This window comes from Chiloscyllium plagiosum, unplaced genomic scaffold (genome assembly GCF_037043375.1).
Source record: "Chiloscyllium plagiosum isolate Xiang-an unplaced genomic scaffold, Cpla_swu_hap1 HiC_scaffold_5, whole genome shotgun sequence".
Classification (NCBI taxonomy): Eukaryota; Metazoa; Chordata; class Chondrichthyes; order Orectolobiformes; family Hemiscylliidae; genus Chiloscyllium; species Chiloscyllium plagiosum.
This window is the reverse complement of record NW_028270143.1, coordinates 122,272,222-122,292,879: the sequence shown is the minus strand read 5'-3', so window position 1 is coordinate 122,292,879 and position 20,658 is coordinate 122,272,222. Positions and strand designations below refer to the sequence as shown.

The following is a 20,658-nucleotide window of genomic DNA, read 5'->3' as shown; positions in this document are numbered from 1 at the left end:
TAGTTCAGAAAAAGACTTGTTTACTTCTAGTTTTTGTTTCCTGTCTGCCAAGCAGTTTTCTTTTTAAACCCACTTCAATACTCTGCCCCTAATCCCAGGAATTTTAATTTTACACGTTAATCTGTGATTGGACACTTTGTCAAAAGTCTTCTGAAAGTCCAAATAAACCACATCCACTGTCTCCCCTCACCAACCCTATGACTTATGTCTTTGAAAAACTCGAGTAGCTTTGTCAAGCATGGTTTCCCTTTTACAAATATATGCTGACACTGTCCAATCATGCCACTGTTTTCCAAATGCTCAGCTATTTGCATGTTCACCATTGCCTTTCCACCATCATCTCTTTCACTAACTTTCCCCAATCTATCATAGCCAACTTGCATATCATTCCAATTTAATGCCCTCTATTTAGATTCAGGACCATAGTCTCAGAATCAACCAAGTCACTTGCCATCTTGATGAAGAATTCTATCATGTTGTGATCGCTCATCCCTTCATTTACAACTCATTCTCAAAGCCAACTGCTTTTAATATTTATTCACTTGTGGGACGTGACCATTATTGGCTGGGCCAGCATTTATTGCCTGTCACTAGTTGCTCCTTGAGAAGGTGGGGGTGAGATGCCTTCTTGATCTGCTGCAGTCCACCTGCTGTGGGTTGACTCATAACACCCTTAGGGAGGAAATTCCAGGAATTTGACCCAGCAACAGTGAAGGAACGGTGATATATTTCCAAGTCAGGATGGTGAGTGGCTTGGAGGGGTACTTGCAGGTGGTGGTGTTCCCATGTATCTGCTGCCCTTGTCCTTCTTGCTGGAAGTGGTCATGGGTTTGGAAGGCGCTGTCTGAGGATCTTTGGTGAATTTCTATTGTGCAATCTTGTAGATAGTACACGCTGCTACTCCTGAATGTTGATGGTGGAGGGAGTGGATGTTTGTGGATGTGGTGCCAATTAAGTGGACTGCTCTGTGATGGTAACACCATTGAATGTCAAGAGGCAGTGGTTAGATTCTCTCTTCTTGGAGATGGTCATTGTCTGGCACTTGTGTGATGCGAATGTTGCTAGTTTGATTCAAGGACTATCTCTAACAAGTGAATCGAACCATGCCCCCTTCATATTCAAGATCTCAAAGAAATGCTGGAAGGGGATCAGAGCTGGGAATGAAATATGCAAAGTTCATGTCATACTGAAAGGACAGGTAGGTGGGCAGAGTTGCCTTGTTTAGCAATTTAAGTTTGCTTAAAAAAAAGTTATATAGCGTTGGAAAGCGTAGAATCTGTGTCAGTTGAGTTGAGGAATTGGAAAAGGAGAAAGATCTTGATGGGAGCAGTGGGGCAGAAAATAAATCAGGAGATAGAAAAGGCATGTAAGAAAGGCACTACTACCATTATCAAAGGGACTGGGAAAATCAGGTCGGTCGTGGATCCCAAGAAAAGGAATTTGTGGAATGTCTGCAAGACGTTTTTTTTTTGGAGCAGCTTGTGGTAGATCCCACTAGGGAACAGGCAGTGCTGGATTTGCTGATGTGTAACGAGGCAGACTTGATTAGGGAGCTCAAGGTGAAGGAACCCCTAGGGGGCAGTGACCATAATAAGACAAGACACACCCTTCAGTTTGAGAGGGAGAAGCTGGAATCAGATGCAATGGTATTACAGTTGAGTAAACGTAATGACGAAGACATGAAGGATCTGGCTGGAGTTGATTGGAAGGGAAGCAGCAATTGCAGGAATTTCTGTTGTAATTCAGGAGGCACAGCAGAAATTCATCCCAAGGAAGGAGAAGCATATTAAGGGTAAGTTGAGGAAACTATGACTGTAAAGGGAAGTTCGGAACAGTATAAAAGCAAAAGGAAAAGCGCACATTGTGGTGAAGATTAGTAGTAAGTGGACAGTTGGGAAGCCTACTTTTTAAAAAAAGCAGCAGAGGACAGCACTACACCACTCCCACACCACTCGAACTGCAGGGGTTCAAAAGGTAGCTCACCACCACCTTCTGGGCAATTGGAATGGGCAGTAAATGCTGGCTTGGCCAGTGATGGCTGCAAACTGTGAAAGAATTTATAAAGTAAGTCATAGAGATGAACAGCATCTCTTCGGTCCAGCTCGACCATGCCAACCAGATATCCCAACCTAATCTAGTCCCATTTGCCAGCACCTGGCCCATATTCCTCTGAACCCTTCCTATTCATGTATCCATCCAGATGCCTTTTAAATGCTGTAATTGTACCAGCCTCCACCACTTCCTCTGGCAGCTCATTCCATACATGCACCACCCTCTGTGTGAAAAAGTTGTCCCTTAGATCCCTTTTATATCTTTCTCGTCTCACTTTAAGCCTATACACTTAAGTTTTGTTCACACCTACACCGGGGAAAAATACCTTGTCTATTCACCCTATCCATGCCCCTCATGACTTTATAAACCTCTATAAAGTCACCCCTCAGCCTCTGACGATCCAGGCAAAACAGCCCCAGCCTGTTCAACCTCTCTCTGTAGCTGAAACCCTCCAACTCTGGCAAATTCCTTGTAAATCTTTTCTGAACCCTTTCAAGTTTCACAACGTCTTTTCCATAGCTGGGAGACCAGAACTGACCACAATATTCCAAAAGTGATCTAACCAATGCAAGATGACCTCCCGACTCCTGTACTCAATGCTCTGACCAATAAAGGAAACTATACCAAATGCCCTCTTCACTATCCTATTGACCTGGGACTCTGATTTTAAGGAACTGTGAACCTGCACTCCAAAGTCTTTGTTCGGCAACACTGCCCAGAAATTTACCACTAAGCGTATAAGTCCTGCCTTGAGTTGCCCGACCTAAATGCTGAAAATGTGTTGCTGGAAAAGCGCAGCAGGTCAGGCAGCATCCAAGGAGCAGGAGAATCAACGTTTCAGGCATCAGCCCTTCTTCAGGAGCTCTCCTGCTCCTTTGATGCTGCCTGACCTGCGCTTTTCCAGCAACACATTTTCCGCTCTGATCTCCAGTCCTCACATTCGACCTAAATGCTGGCAGAGTTTGTAATTAAGTCAATCACGTGGTTGAACTTTAATCTATCTGTTAATATCTTGCAAGCAGGTGCTGATTAATCGTTTTTCTTGTTTTCAGTCTTTGTTGCGGTAGATTCGCGAGGTCAAATCATGGATTGTACCTTGTGCAGATGATGAAACATTGCCCTTGTGATAATAATGATTTCCACTTGATATGTTCCACAGGGTTTCATTGTAGCTGTGCTGTACTGCTTCCTTAATGGAGAGGTAAGAGAATCAGTGACATAGATAGAGATTTGAGTATTTATTGATTTCCAAAAGTTACTCGATACAGTACCACACATCACACTTCTGAAGAATGTTATTGGCTGTGGAATCAAAGGGACAGTAGTCGAATTGATATGAAATGGCGTGAGTGATAGGGGAACAGAGAGTCATGGTCAGGCTGAAGGAAAATTAGCATTGAAGTTCCCCAGGGATTGGTATTGGGACTGTTGCTTTTCTTGTTATGTATAAATGATCTGGATCTTGGCGTGCAAATTTCAACATTTGTGGAGGATACAAATCTTGGAATTATTTTAAACAGTGAAGCAGATAGAGCAGTAGAGTGGGCAGAGGTTATAAACTCTTCCACCTACTCTGTCAGGCAGAAGAAACAAAAGCTTAAACACACAAACAAGAGATTCAAGAACAGTAGTAGACTTCTGAATGGACCTCTCAAACTTTAAATTTAATGTTGGTCTTGCTGTTTGTGTGCCTTCTCTGCAGCGGTAACACTGTATTCCTCGCTGTGTTCTATTACCCTGATGCACCCTAACGTATGGTATGATCTGCCTGTGATGCACGCAAAACAAACTTTTCACTGTACTTAGGTACATGTGACAATAATAAATCAGATCAAATCAAAAATCAGAAGACAGATGAAGTTCAATGTGGAGAAGTGTGAGGTGATGCATTTTTGTACAAGGACGTGGAAACTGAGGAATAAAAACAGTGTACTACTCCAAAGGAACTGCAGGAACAGAAAGACCTGGCTGTGTATGTCCATGAGTCATGAAATGTGACAGGACAGGCAGAGAGAAGAGTTAATAAAGCCCACGTTATTCTAGGATCGCTTAATATGATTCTCCCACAAGGGGGGCTATGCTGCATTGACCCTGTCAAGCTGCCTAAGAATCTTGTGTGGTTCATAAAGGTCACCTTCCTTTCTTCTGAACCCCAATGAGGACCAACTTACTCACCCTCTCCTCATAAACAAATCCCTCCAACCACTTTACAAGACACGTGTTGAATCACAGCTGGAATATCGTGAGCAGATTTGGTTTCCTCATGTAAGGGAAGATATTCCGTCATTGGAGGCAGTCCAGAGAGGGTACACTTAGCTGATTCCACGTATGGAGGAGAGGTTGAGTACGTTGGGCCTATGCTCATTGGAGTTTGAAAGAATGAGAGGAAACCTTACTGAAACGTACAAGATTCTTGGGGGATTTGACAGGGTAGATGCTAAAAGGTTGTTTCCCATTGTGGGAGAGTCTCAGAATAAGGGGGTTACACGTGTATGACAGAGGTGCGGAGGAATCTCTTCTTTCAGAGGCGAGTGAATCTGAATGAATGGATGATTTATTGTCACCTGTATTTTACAGTGAAATATAACACAGTAAAAAAAACTTTCATTTGTCGCCATTTTAGATTAGATTCCCTACAATGTGGAAACAGGCCCTTCGGCCCAACAAGTCCACACCGACCCTCCGAAGAGTAACCCACCCAGACCCATTTCCCTCTGACTAATGTACCTAACACTATGAACAATTTAACATGGCCAATTCACCCTAACCTGCACATCTTTGAACTGTGTGTGGAAACCCACACAGACACAGGGAGAATGTGCAAACTCTACACACAGTTGTCCCAGGCTGGGATCAAATCCAGATCCCTGGCACTGTGAGGCAGCAGTGCTAACCACTGAGCCACCGTTCCACCTGAAGCAGTTTAAGAATAAGGGAAAATGTAAAGATATAGCTTAATTTAAAAAGTCCGGATTCTGAACCGGCTCAGTACCACCACCACCTCGCCAGACCCAACTAGTGTTGAAGTCGCTGACCATCCTGTGCCATCTTTCATTGCTAGGCCAAGTCACCTTCACCACCACCTGTACCAGGCACACCAATTGCTGGAGACTATCGCTGAGTTGATGGTGTCATGGTGCCGTCCCTCCATTGCTTTGCCGCTGTCAGCACTGGACCGAGCCAACAACCAAGTTGCCAATCTTGAGGTGCCATCTTTTGTCGCTGGGTCTACCTTTGCTGCCATTGCCTCAGGGATCTCTCTCCTCCATGCTGTGGAATCTGTGGAATTCTTTACCACAGAGCGCTGGTGTGGCTGGGTTGTTAAGTAAGTTAAAAGCTGAGGTAGACAGATTTTTAGTCAGGAAGGGAAGTGAGGATTATGGGGAAAAGACGGGAAAGTGGAGTTGAGGATTACCAAATCAATCATGACTCAGTGGGCCAAATAGCCAGAGATACCTGCTCCTCTATTTGATGGTCTTCTCATTGATGTTGTCACCTGTGTGTAGGTCCAGTCGGAGCTGAAGAGGAAATGGAGGCGATGGCATATTGACAGGTATGTAGGAGGGGACCTGAAGTACCACCATCCATCCATGGGCAGCAATGGCACCAACTGCACCACCCAGATCTCGATGCTCACCAAGTGCAGTCCCAAGACCAGATCGTCGAGCTTTCAAGCCGAGTCTTCCATTGCATAGCATGACGCATCTCCCCTTCCAGGGTTTGGTTGAACATTAAATTACACGCAATCCCGAAGAGGAATCCAACAAAAAGAAACGATACACGCAAAGCTTCATAATGCTGAGTTGATGTGAAAGCTTATGTTCCTGGGGAAGTGAAGCACATCCTCCCAAGAGGTGGGAATTGATCGGAATTTCATGGCTAAGAATTGCCCTGCTTTTTAAAAGAAAAAAGATGGGGTGGCCATCTTCAGCTGGGACAAGATTGGCTTTGCAGGCAGTGGTCGTTTGCAGGAAACCAAATCTCAAAAGTTTCAATGATTGACAAATGGACAAAGGTAAATTATTATATAGTTGCTCAGTTTTTCTCGGAACTCAATGCTCAAATCTCGACCCTACACCTGACTGCCGGTAACCTGACCCTACAACCTGACTGCCGGTAACCTGCCTGTAACCTGACCCTACACCTGACTGCCGGTAACCTGCCTGTAACCTGACCCTACACCTGACTGCCGGTAACCTGCCTGTAACCTGACTGCCTGTAACCTGACCCTACAACCTGACTGCCTGTAACCTGACCCTACAACCTGACTGCCTGTAACCTGACCCTACAACCTGACTGCCGGTAACCTGACCCTACAACCTGACTGCCGGTAACCTGACCCTACAACCTGACTGCCTGTAACCTGACTGTTCCTTTTATCCACCACTCATTAAAACCTACCTCTTTTGACAGAGCTTTTAGTCAACTTTCCTGATCTCCCATTATGGAGCATTGAGTTATATCTTGCTTTCTAATGCTCCTGTAAAACAACTAAAGGCATTTTTATATAGGTGCATAGAAAATAGGAGCAGGAGAATTTGATCTGTATGATCATGGCTGATCGTCCAACCCACTATCTCCCCATACCCTTTAATCCCTTTAGACCTAAGAATTATTTTGTAATTATACAGTCCTTTTCACATAACAACAAGTTGTGTGTCACCCAGGTTTAAGATTCCTGTTCTTGAAGCAAAAGACAAGGTTCCAGCTTTCTTCTGTGAAATTCTTTCCATTTTGATCAATCTGTTTTTCCACAAGTTGATGCCATTGTACAGGGTGTCCCATAGGAGGGCATGCAAAATGAAGTTGTGCTAATTTCCCATCAGAGTATTATAGAATCTTAGAATCACTACGGTCTGGAAGCAGTCTATTCGGCCCATTGAGATCACACTGACCCCTCTGAAGAGCATCCCATTCCTCCCTTAGCATTCCCTATGGCTAATCCATCCAGCCTGCCCATCCCTGGACACTATGGGCAAATTCACATTGCCAGTCCACCTACCCTACACCTCTTTGGACTGTGGGTGGAAACCAGAGCACCCGGAGGAAACCCACATAGACACTGGGAGAAAGTGCAAACTCCACACAGTCCATTACAGTATTGGAAAATTTAAGTTACTTCAGTCAATGAAACTTTATAAAGAGCAGATTTTTCTTCTAACACGCACTCTCAATTTATGATGGTAATGTTTTTGATTTTCAATAGCCTTTTGATCTTGGGAAATAAGAATTGCTGAATAGGTCAACATTTGACCTTGAGAAAGGGTCTGGTTAATGCTGTCAACTCTGGGACCAAAAGAGAAAATGCTGGAAAATCTCAGCAGGTTTGGCAGCATCTGTAAGGAGAGAAAAGAGCTGACGTTTCAAGTCTAACTGACCCTTTGTCAAAGCTGTGCTTTTCCAGTGCTACACTTTTTGACGGGAGAGCTATCTTTGGCCAATACATGTCCCTCGACCAACGTCACAGAAGATCAGACGGTTCTATTCTCAGCTTGCTATGTGTAAACAGCTGTTGATAACACGGAAGCTGTGCTGTCAGGGTGTATCTTATCACTTTTTTTTAATTATGGAGATGCAACTCACCTCAGACTCGTGTGCATTTAACTAAGCTCAGTGCTGTCATAATGCAAACATCAATACTTTCTTTAGAGTCACACAAAAAAGTACCAGAAGCATGGCCAATGAATGAAAAGATTTCATTCAATGTTCCTAGGTCAGAGTCCAAGCGAAGCAGCAGTTTTATTCTGCCACTGTATCGATATTCTGGTATCACAGACTGAGCTCTTTAATCAGACTTGTAACCTGTATATCTGCTTCCAGAGGGTGGAAATGGCGGTGTGGTATTATTGCTAGTCTAAGCACACAGAGCCCCAGTTAATGTTCTGGGGATGTGGGTTCAAAACCCACCATGGCAGCTTGTATGGAACTGAATTCCCATAAGAATCTGAAATTAAGAATCTAAAGATGAAACTGTTGTGGGAGAGAGAACTCATCTGGTTCACAAATGTCCTTTTGAAGAATGAAATGTACCAACTTTACCTGGTCTGCTCTACATATGACTCCAGATCCCTTTGAGCAATTAGAATCATAGAATCCCTACAGTGTGGCAGCAGGCCATTCAGCCCCTCCAAAGAGCATCCCCCAGACCCACTCCCCTATCCTATCCCTATAACCCTGCATTTCTTATGGCTAACCCACCTAGCCTGCACATCCCTGGACACAATGGGGCAATTTAGTATGGCCAATCCACCTGACCTGCACATCTTTGGACTGTGGGAGGAAACGCACACGCACAGGGAGAATGTGCAAGCTCTACTCAGGCAGTCACACGAGGGTGGAATCAAACCGGGGTCTTCACTGTGAGAGAGCAGTGCTAACCACTGAGCCAAAGTCCCTCCCACCAGGGGTAGGACAATAAGTGATGGTCCAATCAGCGACACTCACATCCTGTTACTGAATTTAAAAAAGGGATGGGTTACTTCTTACTGATGGTGGTGTCTGCAGTCCAGAACTGTTCCATGTGACGAACACCCCTTGCCTTGTTGGGCATGATTGCAATGGTATCATCAGGACATGGCTAAGATCAACTTAATAGCATTCCAAATGTGAAAGCGAGTGAATACATTGAGGTTTGTGTTTTGAGTATTGATGTGAGAAGACTATCTCAATGAGCAAACCCTGCTAACACTTTGGTAGCAGAGCATAAATTGCTAAATAAAACTCAGCAGGTGAGGAGAGAAACAGAGTTAACATTTCGAGTCTAGTGACTTCAGAACGGTGTACCGTAATAATAATATTTTGGTATCCTCAGTCCATGCTGTCTTTCTTCAGTCTTGGTGTAGAAGTGTAACTTGACAGTGGATCAACTCAAAATCACTTTATTGTAAATAAGTATCATTATTTATGGCTGTGTATAATTGTCATGTTAATTTGACTTGCAATGAATGTATTTTCTTTCAATGCCATGACCACTCATTGTAAAAGCTAGAGTTCCTCATTAAAAAAATTTAAAGTCACCATAACCCTGCTCCCTTATCGCAGAGGAATCTATTGGTGGTTTCACCTGAGGGTCACCACCTCTCAGGCAAGGGGAGAGGTTGAGAAAGAGAGTTCTGTCATGGCACTCTCACAGTGCAGGAAGTGATGGCATTGTAAACCAACCATCCAGCCAACTGAGCGAAGCAAGTTCAACAATTAGTGTCTGTCCATTACAGAAGATTGTGATTCAATCCAAATTTGCTGGAGAGCAGAGCATCCTAAATCTGACAGCAGCAGTAGCTTACTGCATCTTCAGAATTCTGCTGGTAACCACCTCAAATTGAAATCGCACACTCTTCAGAACGATGGTAACTTCAGTCAGCTAAATGTAATAGTGAGCACATCATGTTGCGTCAACATGGTGACCCACTCCAGAGTAACTCCCTTTCCCCACGGCAGCCATGGTGGTCGTCTGGAGTTGTTGGCTTGGCCACCAACCTCTTAGACCCTTGGGGTGCCCTCATCAAACTGAGCTGTTACTCTGTGTGGAACATGTCAGCAAGCTCCTGACCAATTAGCAGAGACTTGGTTGAGAAGTGATGGTTCGAAAAGGAAGTTTCCCACTATTTGCTTTTCAAAGAGACATGAGAAATAGCTCAGCCACTGCAGCAAACACCTGGCATCTCCTCATGGTTGAGTGCTGTTTAGTCAATCTAATTGTGTCACTTTGCAAAATGATTGCGAACCTATGTTGGAAGGATGCGCTATAAAGGGGCAGGTGTGTGAGAAAGGGGGTCCTCCTGTGGGATACGCTGCCTCTGTTCCCCTGTTAAGCTGTCTGTGCTTGTAAAGCCATCGCGTCTCTCGGGAATTTGCCAAGCAAGTCAGGAGTGGCTATGATGCTGTGCTATTACCTCTGGGAACTGGGATGGGTCCCTGGTCCAAACAAGCAGAAAGAGGAGAATTCTTACTTTAGATAGGAACATAAATTGAAACGTGATCCCAGTGACAAGGGCCAGTATGCTGATCATCTCCAGATTTTATAGGGAGGTGATGGCTCAGAGTATTCGATCAACAGGGTCACTGTGCAAGGTTAACTTGGTTCTGACTTCCAGGAGCAGGGATGTCTTAGGAAGTGCATTCAGCCTTGGTTATGAACTGCCTCTTCCCCCCCCCCCCCCCCCCCCACAAGGAGAAGAGAAACCCTTCAAATCACAGAATGTGCAGAAGGAGGCAATTCAGCCTGTTGTATCTGCACCAGTTCTATTGCCTAATCCCAAATTCCTGTCTTTCCCCCATATCTCTGCACACCATTTCTGTTCAAAAAATCTCCAATGCCCTTGAATGCTTCAATTGAACCTGCCTCCACCACATTTCCAGGCAGTGCATTCCAGACCCTAACTACTTGCTGAGTTAAAGAAGTATTTTCTTGCATCACTCTTGTTTCTTTTGCATGTCACTTTACACCCTCTCATTGTTGTTTCTGTAACCAAGTTGGAACAGCTTCTCACTGTCTACTCTCTCCAGCCTGCTCAGGATTTTGAAAACCTCTCTTGTTTCCTCTCAGCCGCCTTCTCTCCAAGGAGAACAGTCCCAACATCTTCAATCTATCCTCATGACTGATGGTTCTCATTCCTGGAACCATTCATGTAAATCGCTGTGCACTCTCTCCAATGTGTTCACACCTTTTCTTTAATGCGGCGCCCACAGCTCTACAGAACACTCCAGCTGGGGTCTGACAAGTGTCTTGTACAAGTTCAACATCACCTCCTTGCTCTTGTATTCCATGCTCTTTTAATAAAGCCAGGTTTCGGGCTTATGCCCGAAACATCGATTCTCCTCCTCCTCGGATGCTGCCTGACCTGCTGTGCTTTTCTGGCACCACACTCTCAACTCTGGTCTCCAGCATCTGCAGTCCTCACTTTCTCCAGGAATACCTTATGCTTTGTTAACTGCCCTCTCCACATTGCCTTGTCACTGTCAATGATCTGTGCACATATACACCCACCTCGTTTGGCTCCTGCACCCCATTACAATTGTATTCCCTATTTTATATTGTCTTTCCATGTCCTTACGACCCAAGTGTATCACCTCACACTTCTCAACATTGAATCTCATCTGCCACCTCTCCGCCCACTCCACCAATTAGTCAATGTCCTTTTTGAAGTTAATTATCTCTGTTCAGAATCATGATGTTATAGTAGGTCACAGAAAAATTCAAAGTAACCAGGCAGAAACAACATAGTTTTGTGAAAGGAAAATGATGCTTAAATGAATCTATTGGAGTTCTTTAAGCTGGTACCTCAGCTGAAGGATGAAAGAAGCTCTAGTATGAGGTAATATGTACAGTCAGACTTTGTTTTTTATGAAATATTTCATTGTGTACAGTTGGCCTGTGTAATGCAAAACATTGTTTAATGCTTGTTTTGAAATGCAAAACAGTTTGTGAATTAAATATACTTTTTTTCCACTGACCCAATGTGTCTTCTTTTCCACTCAATTTGTTTCCTCACAGAGAGCAGGCTGCTTTCTGATTGGAATTAATTGAAGCTTGAGTTAGGTCACTTCCTGGTCTCCACAATCAGGGACTCAATACTCTGGATGGTCAGGCCTTTGTTACGTTGTCCTGCGGCTCTCCAGGGACTGAGCAAAGCAACCATGAACCCAAAAGAGGCTTTGTGCAAGGCCTGTCTCGAAGACCCAGCCCTTTTTTTTGAAATACGTTTTACAAAATCCGATTCTCCAGTTCTCATGCCTGTACCGCCATATCCCCCCATTCTACAACCTTCCCTATGTCCATTCCTACCAATCTATGCTGCCATCCACCTCCATGGCCCCTCAAAACTCAATGCCAACCTCTGCTGTTGTACCATCTCATGCCTTTCATACTCCTGATGCCAATCTGCAATCCTCCATGCACAATCCTAACTGTTGTGTCACCTTCTGTCACTCTATCTACTTGCTATGCCCTGTATGCCCCCCACTCATTCCCATAGTAAGAGTCATAGAGCTATACAGCACAGAAACAAATCCTTTGGTCCAACTCGTCCATGCCGACCAGATATCCTAAATCCTAGTCTCATTTGCTAGCATTTGACCCATATCCCTCCAAACCCTTCCTATTCATATACCCATCCAAATGCCTTTTAACTGTTGTAATTGTACCAGCCTCCACCACTTCCTCTGGCAGCTCTTTCCATACACCGCTGTACCTGCCACACAGTGGGTTCATTTCTTATATTCAGCAAAAGAACCATGAGTTGACTCTTCTAAACCATGATGAGGAGGTGCCAGTGTTGGACTGGGGTGGACAAAAATCACACAACACCAGGTTATAGTCCAACAGGTTTAATTGGAAGGAATAGCTTTCAGAGTGCTGCTCCTTCATCAGGTTAAGCTTGGGGCAGGATCATAAGACAGAATTCATAGCAAAAGATTACAGCGTCATGCAATTAAAACGAGATATTGAACAAACCTAGATTGCTGTTAAGTCTCTCATCCTTTAGAATGGGTGGCAGGTTTCGGTTCATTAATATGTAAATCCCAGAACTTCTTTTAAGTCACATTCTCGAGATAACTTAAGGTTTTATGAGAAAAGGTGACATCTCAGCTCAGACAATGCATTAGAGATGTGAGGTTAGAGTTAATCTTCAGTCAGACTGGTTCTAGATACAAAATAGGAATTTATAAAATGTTTTATAAATTTGTAAAATTATAAAATTTGTAAAATCTGCCTCAGATTGTGTCACACATGCTCTACCAAGCATGCGCACACACAAACACACTCTCTCGCTCTTGCTCTCCCTCACATGCACACACAAACACATATAAGTCTATGAGGTGAATTTCCATTTGCAGAATTTTATTTGCAGATGCATTCTATTTTCGCTCAAAAAACACAATCTACAGGCAGTCAATCCATATACCAGTTTATAAATTCCTCCATTGGAAATAGAACCAGTCTGACTCAAGATTGGGATACAGACAGAATCTAACCTCACATCTTAAATGCATTGTCTGAGCTGAGAAGTCACTTTTTTTATAAAACCTTGTTATCTCGAGAATGTTCATATTCATACTCCACCGAATGTACTGGTGGAATTTATGCTCAATTAATAAATCTAGAATCGAGTGTCTGTCTCAGTGAAGGTGGCCGTGTTAAATATCACCGATTATTATACAGAATCACTGGCTTCATTCATGTCCTTTCAGGGAGGAAATCCGTCTTTACTCAGCCTGACCTACATGTGACACCAGACCCACAGAAATGTGTTTCACCATTAACTGGCTCTCTCAAATGGATCAATTAACACGCTCAGCTCAAGAGGCAAGTTGCATTGGGCAACAAATGCTGGAGCAATACAACTCCTGAGGAGCAGCAAGTATTTCATTGGGAACAACAGGCCAAAGGAGCATGGTAAATAAATATCAAACAACAATTGCTCAGCCAATTGATAAATAAGCATTGCAATACAAGTGTGTTATACTCAGGAATCAGTCATAGTATCCCTACAATGTGGAAGCAGGCCATTCAGCCCGCACCGACCTTTCGAAGAGCACCCACTCCTATCCTGTAACCCTGCATTCCCTACTTCTAATCCACACATCCCTGGGCAATTTAGCATAGCCAATCCACCCTAACCTGCACATCTTTGAACTGTGGGAGGAAACCGGAGCACCCGGAGGAAACCCACACAGACAGTCACCCAAGGCTGGAATTAACCCAGATCCCTGGTGCTGTGAGGCAGCAGTGCTAACCATTGAGCCACCATGCTGCCATGTCAACAAGCAGTGATACCTCTATATCAGTCGTGTCCCAGTGATTATTTTTTGAGTGTCATTTTGCGTGTGATAAGATCAGTGCACGGACAACCAATCCCAATGCTTCATTAGCCACCGTAAATGTATAAAGGACTAATTGAATGAGCAAGATGGTTAATTTGTCTGACTTTGACTGCCATCTAGGACAAAGATAAACTGTTATGTTTTATTAATAAACTTAAAAGACCTATTTAATGTACACAAACTTATTCGAAGGGGTAAAGCAGCTTGTTGATCACTGGTAAGCAATTTTAAACATGCCCCCTTTAATCTATATTGATTCTCAAATAGAACACACAAGACAGACAACTGCAGAAATACTGTGGGTGAAATGCAGGGGCAAGACAGAATCAATGTGAGATAAAGAGCCCAAACCACAAGGATACAGTGAGGTCACTTTCTCACAGATCTTTTGCTTTTTGGCAATGACATCACGTTTTTTTTAACCACAGACAGTAGACGGTCATTTGGACCTCAAACGTAGTTGGATTTAGAAATTATGCTTTTGTCACGACTTGCTGGTTTGGGAATCAAGGTTCCCTCCCCCCCCCCCCATTCCCACATTAATCCCAAACGTTAAAGATTGTTATAAGTATATCAAGATTGCACTGGTTACTTATTGGACCAGGTGTCTGTATGCAAAGAAATCTATTTTTTGCAAGTAATTAGACTGTAGATACAGGTGTTATGGACCAGGCCAGACCCGACCACCTCTAAACATTATAAGAAGGTAGCCCAGACCCTAACTTTTCCAGTTGTTTCAGGCAGATGTAAGGTGGATATCCCAGGAGGGACGCAGCTGCTCAAACCACTTGGCTTCAAGTAAAACAGGATTTAGTAACACACCGCCGAAGGATGCACAACCAAAAGAAAACAGAATTTAGAATAGCAACAATTTAAAAACCTAACTGGCATGATATCATAGAATCACTACATACAGTGTGGAAACAGGCCCTTCAGTCCAACAAGTCCACACCGATCCTCTGAAGAGTAACCCATCCAGACCCATTCCCATACCCTGTTATCCTACATTTACTCTGCCCAATGTACCTAACCTACACGTCCCTGAACACTATGGGCAATTTAGCATGACCAATTCACCTAACCTGCACATCTTTGGACACAGTCACACAAGGCTGGAATTGACCTAGGTCCCTGGTGCTGTGAGGAGGCAGTGCTAATCACTGAGCCACTATGCTATCCCTAACTTATATCCCCCACAACTTAACAAAGGAGCCATTCGGATTTCCTGCAACATCCCATAAACACACCCCTTGGCAAACCCAGGTTCTTCTGGAAGAGAAATGTCAGAGACAGAGAGAGGATCAGCCAAGGGTCATTTGCTAAAGCCATGGAATCTCTTTCCAATGCAGCAGCTTCTCTGGGTCCCTAACTTAAACTAAACCAATCTAGAAAAATCCCTGAACTGGGAGAAGTGGTCACTCCCCTTTCATTGTAAAACTGCTTTCTAAAAAAAATCCTGAAAGTCTTTTCCCTGATTGTTGCCTTAAGCAGTATCTGTTAGCCTTTAGCAGGTCCCAGACAAATCAGAACATCTGCCTTTTACAACCCCTTTTGAAAAATGGACAACATAATCATGTTAAAGGAGCAGCATCATCCCACAGGTAAACAGTTATAAACCATCAGCATACTGCTCTACTAATTAAAACCTCTATGCATGTTAAATCTCCCTTTATGCACACACGCACATGCACACACACAGACTATAGACTGGAAAAAATAAAAGATAGGTGTGATGGATGGAGGAAAACTTAGGAAAGCAATTCAGTAGTCATTGGTCACAGGATTTGTTCAGATGGTTCTTGTGCCAGTCAGTTCACTGCTTCTAAATCTTCCTTTTCCTTGATGTTTCCATTGGTTTGTAAGAGACACAGGGTGGCTGGTTCATGATAAAAAGTCTCTGCCATATTGAATAAAAGTCACAGTTTTACAACAACTGCTAAACTGATTTCCTTTGGGCTTGGATTAGCCAATTATTTTTCTGCAGTGGCTGGTGATCTGAATAGCTTCTGTCTGTAATGTGGTAGAAAGTTTTGGAGAAACACAGCCTGTCTAGCAGCATCTGTGGGGAAAGAAACAGAGTTGATGTTTCATTTCCAGTATCACTTCGTTTAGATGAGCTTTTCTGTATCTTGTTCATAGTCCCAAGCTGTTCAGTGGACTGAGAACCAATCACATAATAGTTAACATAATAGTGTGGTGCTGGAAAAGCACAGCAGATCAGGCAACATCCGAGTAGTAGAAGAATCAACATTTCAGGGATAAACCCTTAATCAGGAAAAGAGGCTTGCGAGCCCTCTCTACCCCCTTGGCCCACAAGCCTCATTCCTGATGAAGGGCTTATGCCCAAAACATCGATTCTCCTGCCCCTCGGATGCTGCCTGACCTGCTGTGCTTTTCCAGTACCACACTCTCAAGAGCTCAGTGGTTAGCACAGCTACCTCACAGCACCAGGGTCCCAGGTTTGATTCCAGCCTTAGGCAACTGTCTGTGTGGAGTTTGCACATTCTCCCCACGTCTGTGTGGGTTTCCTCCGGGTGCTCCAGTTTCCTCCCACAGTCCAAAGATGTGCAGGCCAGGTACATTGGCCATGCTAAATTACCCATAGTGTTTTAGGTGCATTAGTCAGAGGGAAGTGGGTCTGGTTAGGTTACTATTCGGAGGGTTGGTGTGGACTGGTTGGGCCGAAGGGCCTGTTTCCACACTGCAGGGAATCTAATCTAATCTAATCTGATCTCCAGCATCTGCAGTCCTCACTTTCTCCTACACAATAGTTAACAGGCATGAGAAATTTATCATTGGTGAATGGTTACTAATCCTCAAACCAATCCATTACTTGCTGCCATCCAAAACTCCATTTGTACACAACCCTTCAGCTGTTACCCACAATTGTGCAAACGGTGTTCACAATGAGTATTAAGTTACTTGTTCTTAAACCATGCAGCAACTCTTCCAATTCCTGATTGCACAACAGCTCGTCTCTCATTTCAATCATAGAATCATAGAAACTCTACAGCGTGGAAGCAGGCAATTCAGCCCCACACCAACCCTCTGAACAGCATCCAACCCAATCCCCATCACCGTCCATTTCCCATGGCTAATCCACCCTACCCTTTGGACTGTGGGAGGAAACTGGAGCACCCGGAGGAAACCCACGCAGACACGGGGAGAATGTGCAAACTCCACACAGACAGTCGCCTGAGGGTGGAGTTGAACTTGGGTCCCTGGCGCTGTGAGGCAGGTTCTATATGCCCGGGTTATATAGGCAACAACATTCTTGCTTTTTCCGAACCTTCCCCTGCCCAGAAAATATTTGCAGACGGGGAGCCTGTGGAAAGAGGAACTGCCGAATAAATATTCATTTGCAAATCATCATAACTTCATTTCCTTCCTTCACTGGCAATACCCAGAATTTGGTGTCTGTTTGAACTGTCTTCAAACTGACTCACACACTTCTCAGATCAGCTTTGAATTTCAGATGCTTCCTTTTGAAAAGACTCAATTTTTTTTCCCACCAGCTGCTGCAAGATTTGAACTCTTCAAGCCACTATCATGCCCTGATATCAACAGAGCCCCATGCATGTCCCTAACTGAGTCTCAAAATGCTACTCAACCCATTAGTTATATCTAATGATGTGTAGTTGCTGCTTTGTCAAAACTTACGGGAGTCAAATGACAGAATACTTAAGCTGTCTTGGCCAATTGGGGATTGTGATGGTCTGGTCACACCCATATTGACTGCATATTTAAAAGTATAGAGTCATAGAGTCATAGAGATGTACAGCAAGGAAACAGACCCTTCGGTCCAACCCATCCACGCCGACCAGATGTCCCAACCCAATCTTGGCCCATATCCTTCTAAACCCTTCCTATTCATATACCCTTCCAGATGCCTTTTAAATGTTGCAACTGTACTAGCCTCCACCATTTCCTCTGGCAGCTTATTCCATACACGTACCACCCTCTGTGTGAAAGAGTTGGCCCTTAGGTCTCTTTTATATCTTTCCTCTCTCACCCTAAACCTATGCCCTCTAGTTCTGGACTCCCCGACCTCAGGGAAAAGACTTTGTCTATTTACCCTATCCATGCCCCTTATAATTTTGTAAACCTCTATAAGGTCACCCCTCAGCCTCCGACGCGGGATATCGACAAAACAAATGCACAATCTATTGAAAATAAGTTTGATGTCTGGGACCATCAATAATCAAGACTGACTGATCCAATGCCAAAACAACTTCACAAGAGATTTGCAAAGCACATCTGCTACAAACACGGTCAGAGGCTGGTGACAATCTGTTATCTGAAACACAGCGAAGTCTGGAGTGGCTGAAGTCTCCTGTGTGCCCCAGAATTTCAAAAAACAAATCCTTCAAGACTAAACCCTATCTGTTTTATCAGAACTGATTTACTAGGAGACTAGGGATGGGAAAAGAATTGACGAATCTCTAAGTACTGGATGCTGCATTCTGACATTTGCCTTTGATACATTCTGAAATCTATAATTGTCTCTATGCAAGATCAATGGTAGGCACTACTGCCTCACAGCACCGGAGACCTTGGTTCAGTTCCAGGCTCAGACAGATTGCACATTCTCCCTGTCTGTGTGGTTGTCCTCCCACAGTCCAAAGGTGTGCAGGTTAGGTGGATTGCCTGTGCTAAATTGCCCAAAATATCCAGGAATAAGCAGCTAAGTGGATTAGCCATGAGAAAATGCAAGGTTACATGGGTACGGTAGGATGTTCTTCAGAGGATTGGTGTGGAATCAATGGGCCGAATAGCCTGCTTCCACACTGTAGGGGTTCTATGATTTCTAAACATAGTGTCCTTATGTGTAATAGATATTTAGCTTATGACTGGATCCTTATAATCTCTCCTTTTGTGCCAATAATGTCTTATCTCTTTCAATTGCTTCTTTTAACACCTCATGTAGGTTTCCTACTATTATAAAGTGCTGCCTCAGTCACTGTGGCACATCACAAACACATATTGGCGGTCGTGCAATGCCATCTGCCACTGACGCACCTGAACTGTTTCTTGAAAAATGCCAAGTATCACACATCCAGATTCTTCATTCAGCGTGAACAAACACAGAGAGACAGCTGGAGGAACTCAGCAGGTCTGGCAGCATCTGTGGACCGGGAAATAGAGTCAAAGTTTCCACTCCAATGTGTCTCACCTTCATTTAGCATTCCACTGTCACTTGAGTCATAGAGTTATAGAGATGTACAGCATGGAAACAGATCCTTCGGTCCAACCCATCCATGCCGACCAGATATCCCAACCCACTCTAGTCCCACCTGCCAGCACCCGGCCCATATCCCTCCAAACCCTTCCTATTCATATACCCATCCAAATGCCTCGTAAATGTTGCAATTGTACCAGCCTCCACCACTTCCTCTGGCAGCTCATTCCATACACATACCACCCTCTGTGTGAAAAAGTTGCACCGTAGGCCTCTTTTATATCTTTCCCCTCTCACCCTAAACCTATGCCCTCTAGTTCTGTACTCCCTGACCCCAGGGAAAAGACTTTACCTAATTACCCTATCCATGCTCCTCATAATTTTGTAAACCTCTATAAGGTCACCCCTCAGCCTCCGACGCTCCAGGGAAAACAGCCCCAGCCTGTTCAGCCTCTCCTCAGGAGCAAATGTGTTGTTGCCCTCCTGAAGATTGGCTCTTCTTTCATGGGGTTTCACAGGTAGATCCCGAGGTTTTAATGTAGCACCATTCATTTCACTGACCTGTTACCATGCAAAAGGAGGCCACTTGGCCCATCGTGCCTGCACCACATCTTCAAACAGGGATCATTACTTTGAGACAATTTCCTCCTTTTCCTCATATCCCTGCCCATTATTTCTGTCCAAAGCATCATCCAATGCCCATCCTGAATGCCTCAGTTGAACCTACCTCCACTACATTTCCAGGCAGTGTATTCCATTTTCCAATTCCTCGCTGAGTAATACCTTTTTTTCCTTACATCACCCTTGCTTCGTTTGCACACCATTTTAAATGTAAGCCCTCTCTTTTATGAGCAGGACCAGCTTCTCCCTTCTGTCCCACCCACTGATGCTTTTGAAAATCTTTTGTAACCTTCTCTCAGCCTCTTTCTCTCCAGGGAGAACAGTCCCAACTTCTTCAGTATACCCTCACAACCAAAGTTCCTCATTCCTGGAACCATTTTTGTAAATTGCTTCCGCACTCTCTCCAACATGTTCACATCTTCCAATAATGTGGTGTCAAAAACTGTATAAAATACTCCAACTAATGTCTAACCAGTGATTTGTATAAGTTCGCCATCACCACCTTGCTGTTGTACATATGCCCCTATTAATAAAGCCAAGGACACTGTATGCTTTATTAACTACTCTGTACCTGTCCTGCCACTTCCAATCATTTACTGCCCACCCCGAATTGCCCAGGCAATAAAATTATTATTACTGGCTACAGCTAAATTTTAGGACAAGTTGAATCAGTATGTTTATGCCCCTATGCATTCTCCATGACCGTCCTCAGATCATCCATATTGCTCCATGACAACGTCATCACCACAACCAGCCCCATCCCCTGTATCCTCCATGGTCTTTCACTCAGAGTGCACTACTTAGGTGCCTTGCAATATCAATGGGGACAATTTGAAACTCATTGACAGAACATTAAACCTCTACCAATCTAAATAAAACCCTGAATATCAACATACTACAAGGGACAAACGAATCCAAAGAAGGAAATTTGTAATCCTTCAAGTGCCTCACAGGCTTCTAAACAAACATGAAAGCACATCATA

The 20,658-nt window shown here is 43.9% G+C and overlaps 1 protein-coding gene across 2 annotated transcripts in view; it reads left to right on the top strand.

Annotated features, from left to right (window-relative positions):
- The window catches only part of LOC122550159 (vasoactive intestinal polypeptide receptor-like), a 95,397-nt gene extending 83,899 nt beyond the window's left edge, over positions 1-11,498 (top strand). Inside the window, exons 12-14 of one of the 2 annotated variants that reach the window (XR_015757279.1) lie at positions 3,212-3,253; positions 5,559-6,067; positions 7,259-11,498. Coding sequence is in view for 1 of the 2 variants with exons in the window: in XM_043690842.2 (XP_043546777.1) it covers positions 3,212-3,253; positions 5,559-5,747 (231 nt within the window). In the remaining variant the exon portion in view is untranslated. Of the gene's footprint in view, positions 1-3,211; positions 3,254-5,558 lie in introns of both variants that reach the window. The other variant, XM_043690842.2, reaches the window with a different exon arrangement.
- Positions 11,499-20,658: the final 9,160 nt, after the last annotated feature.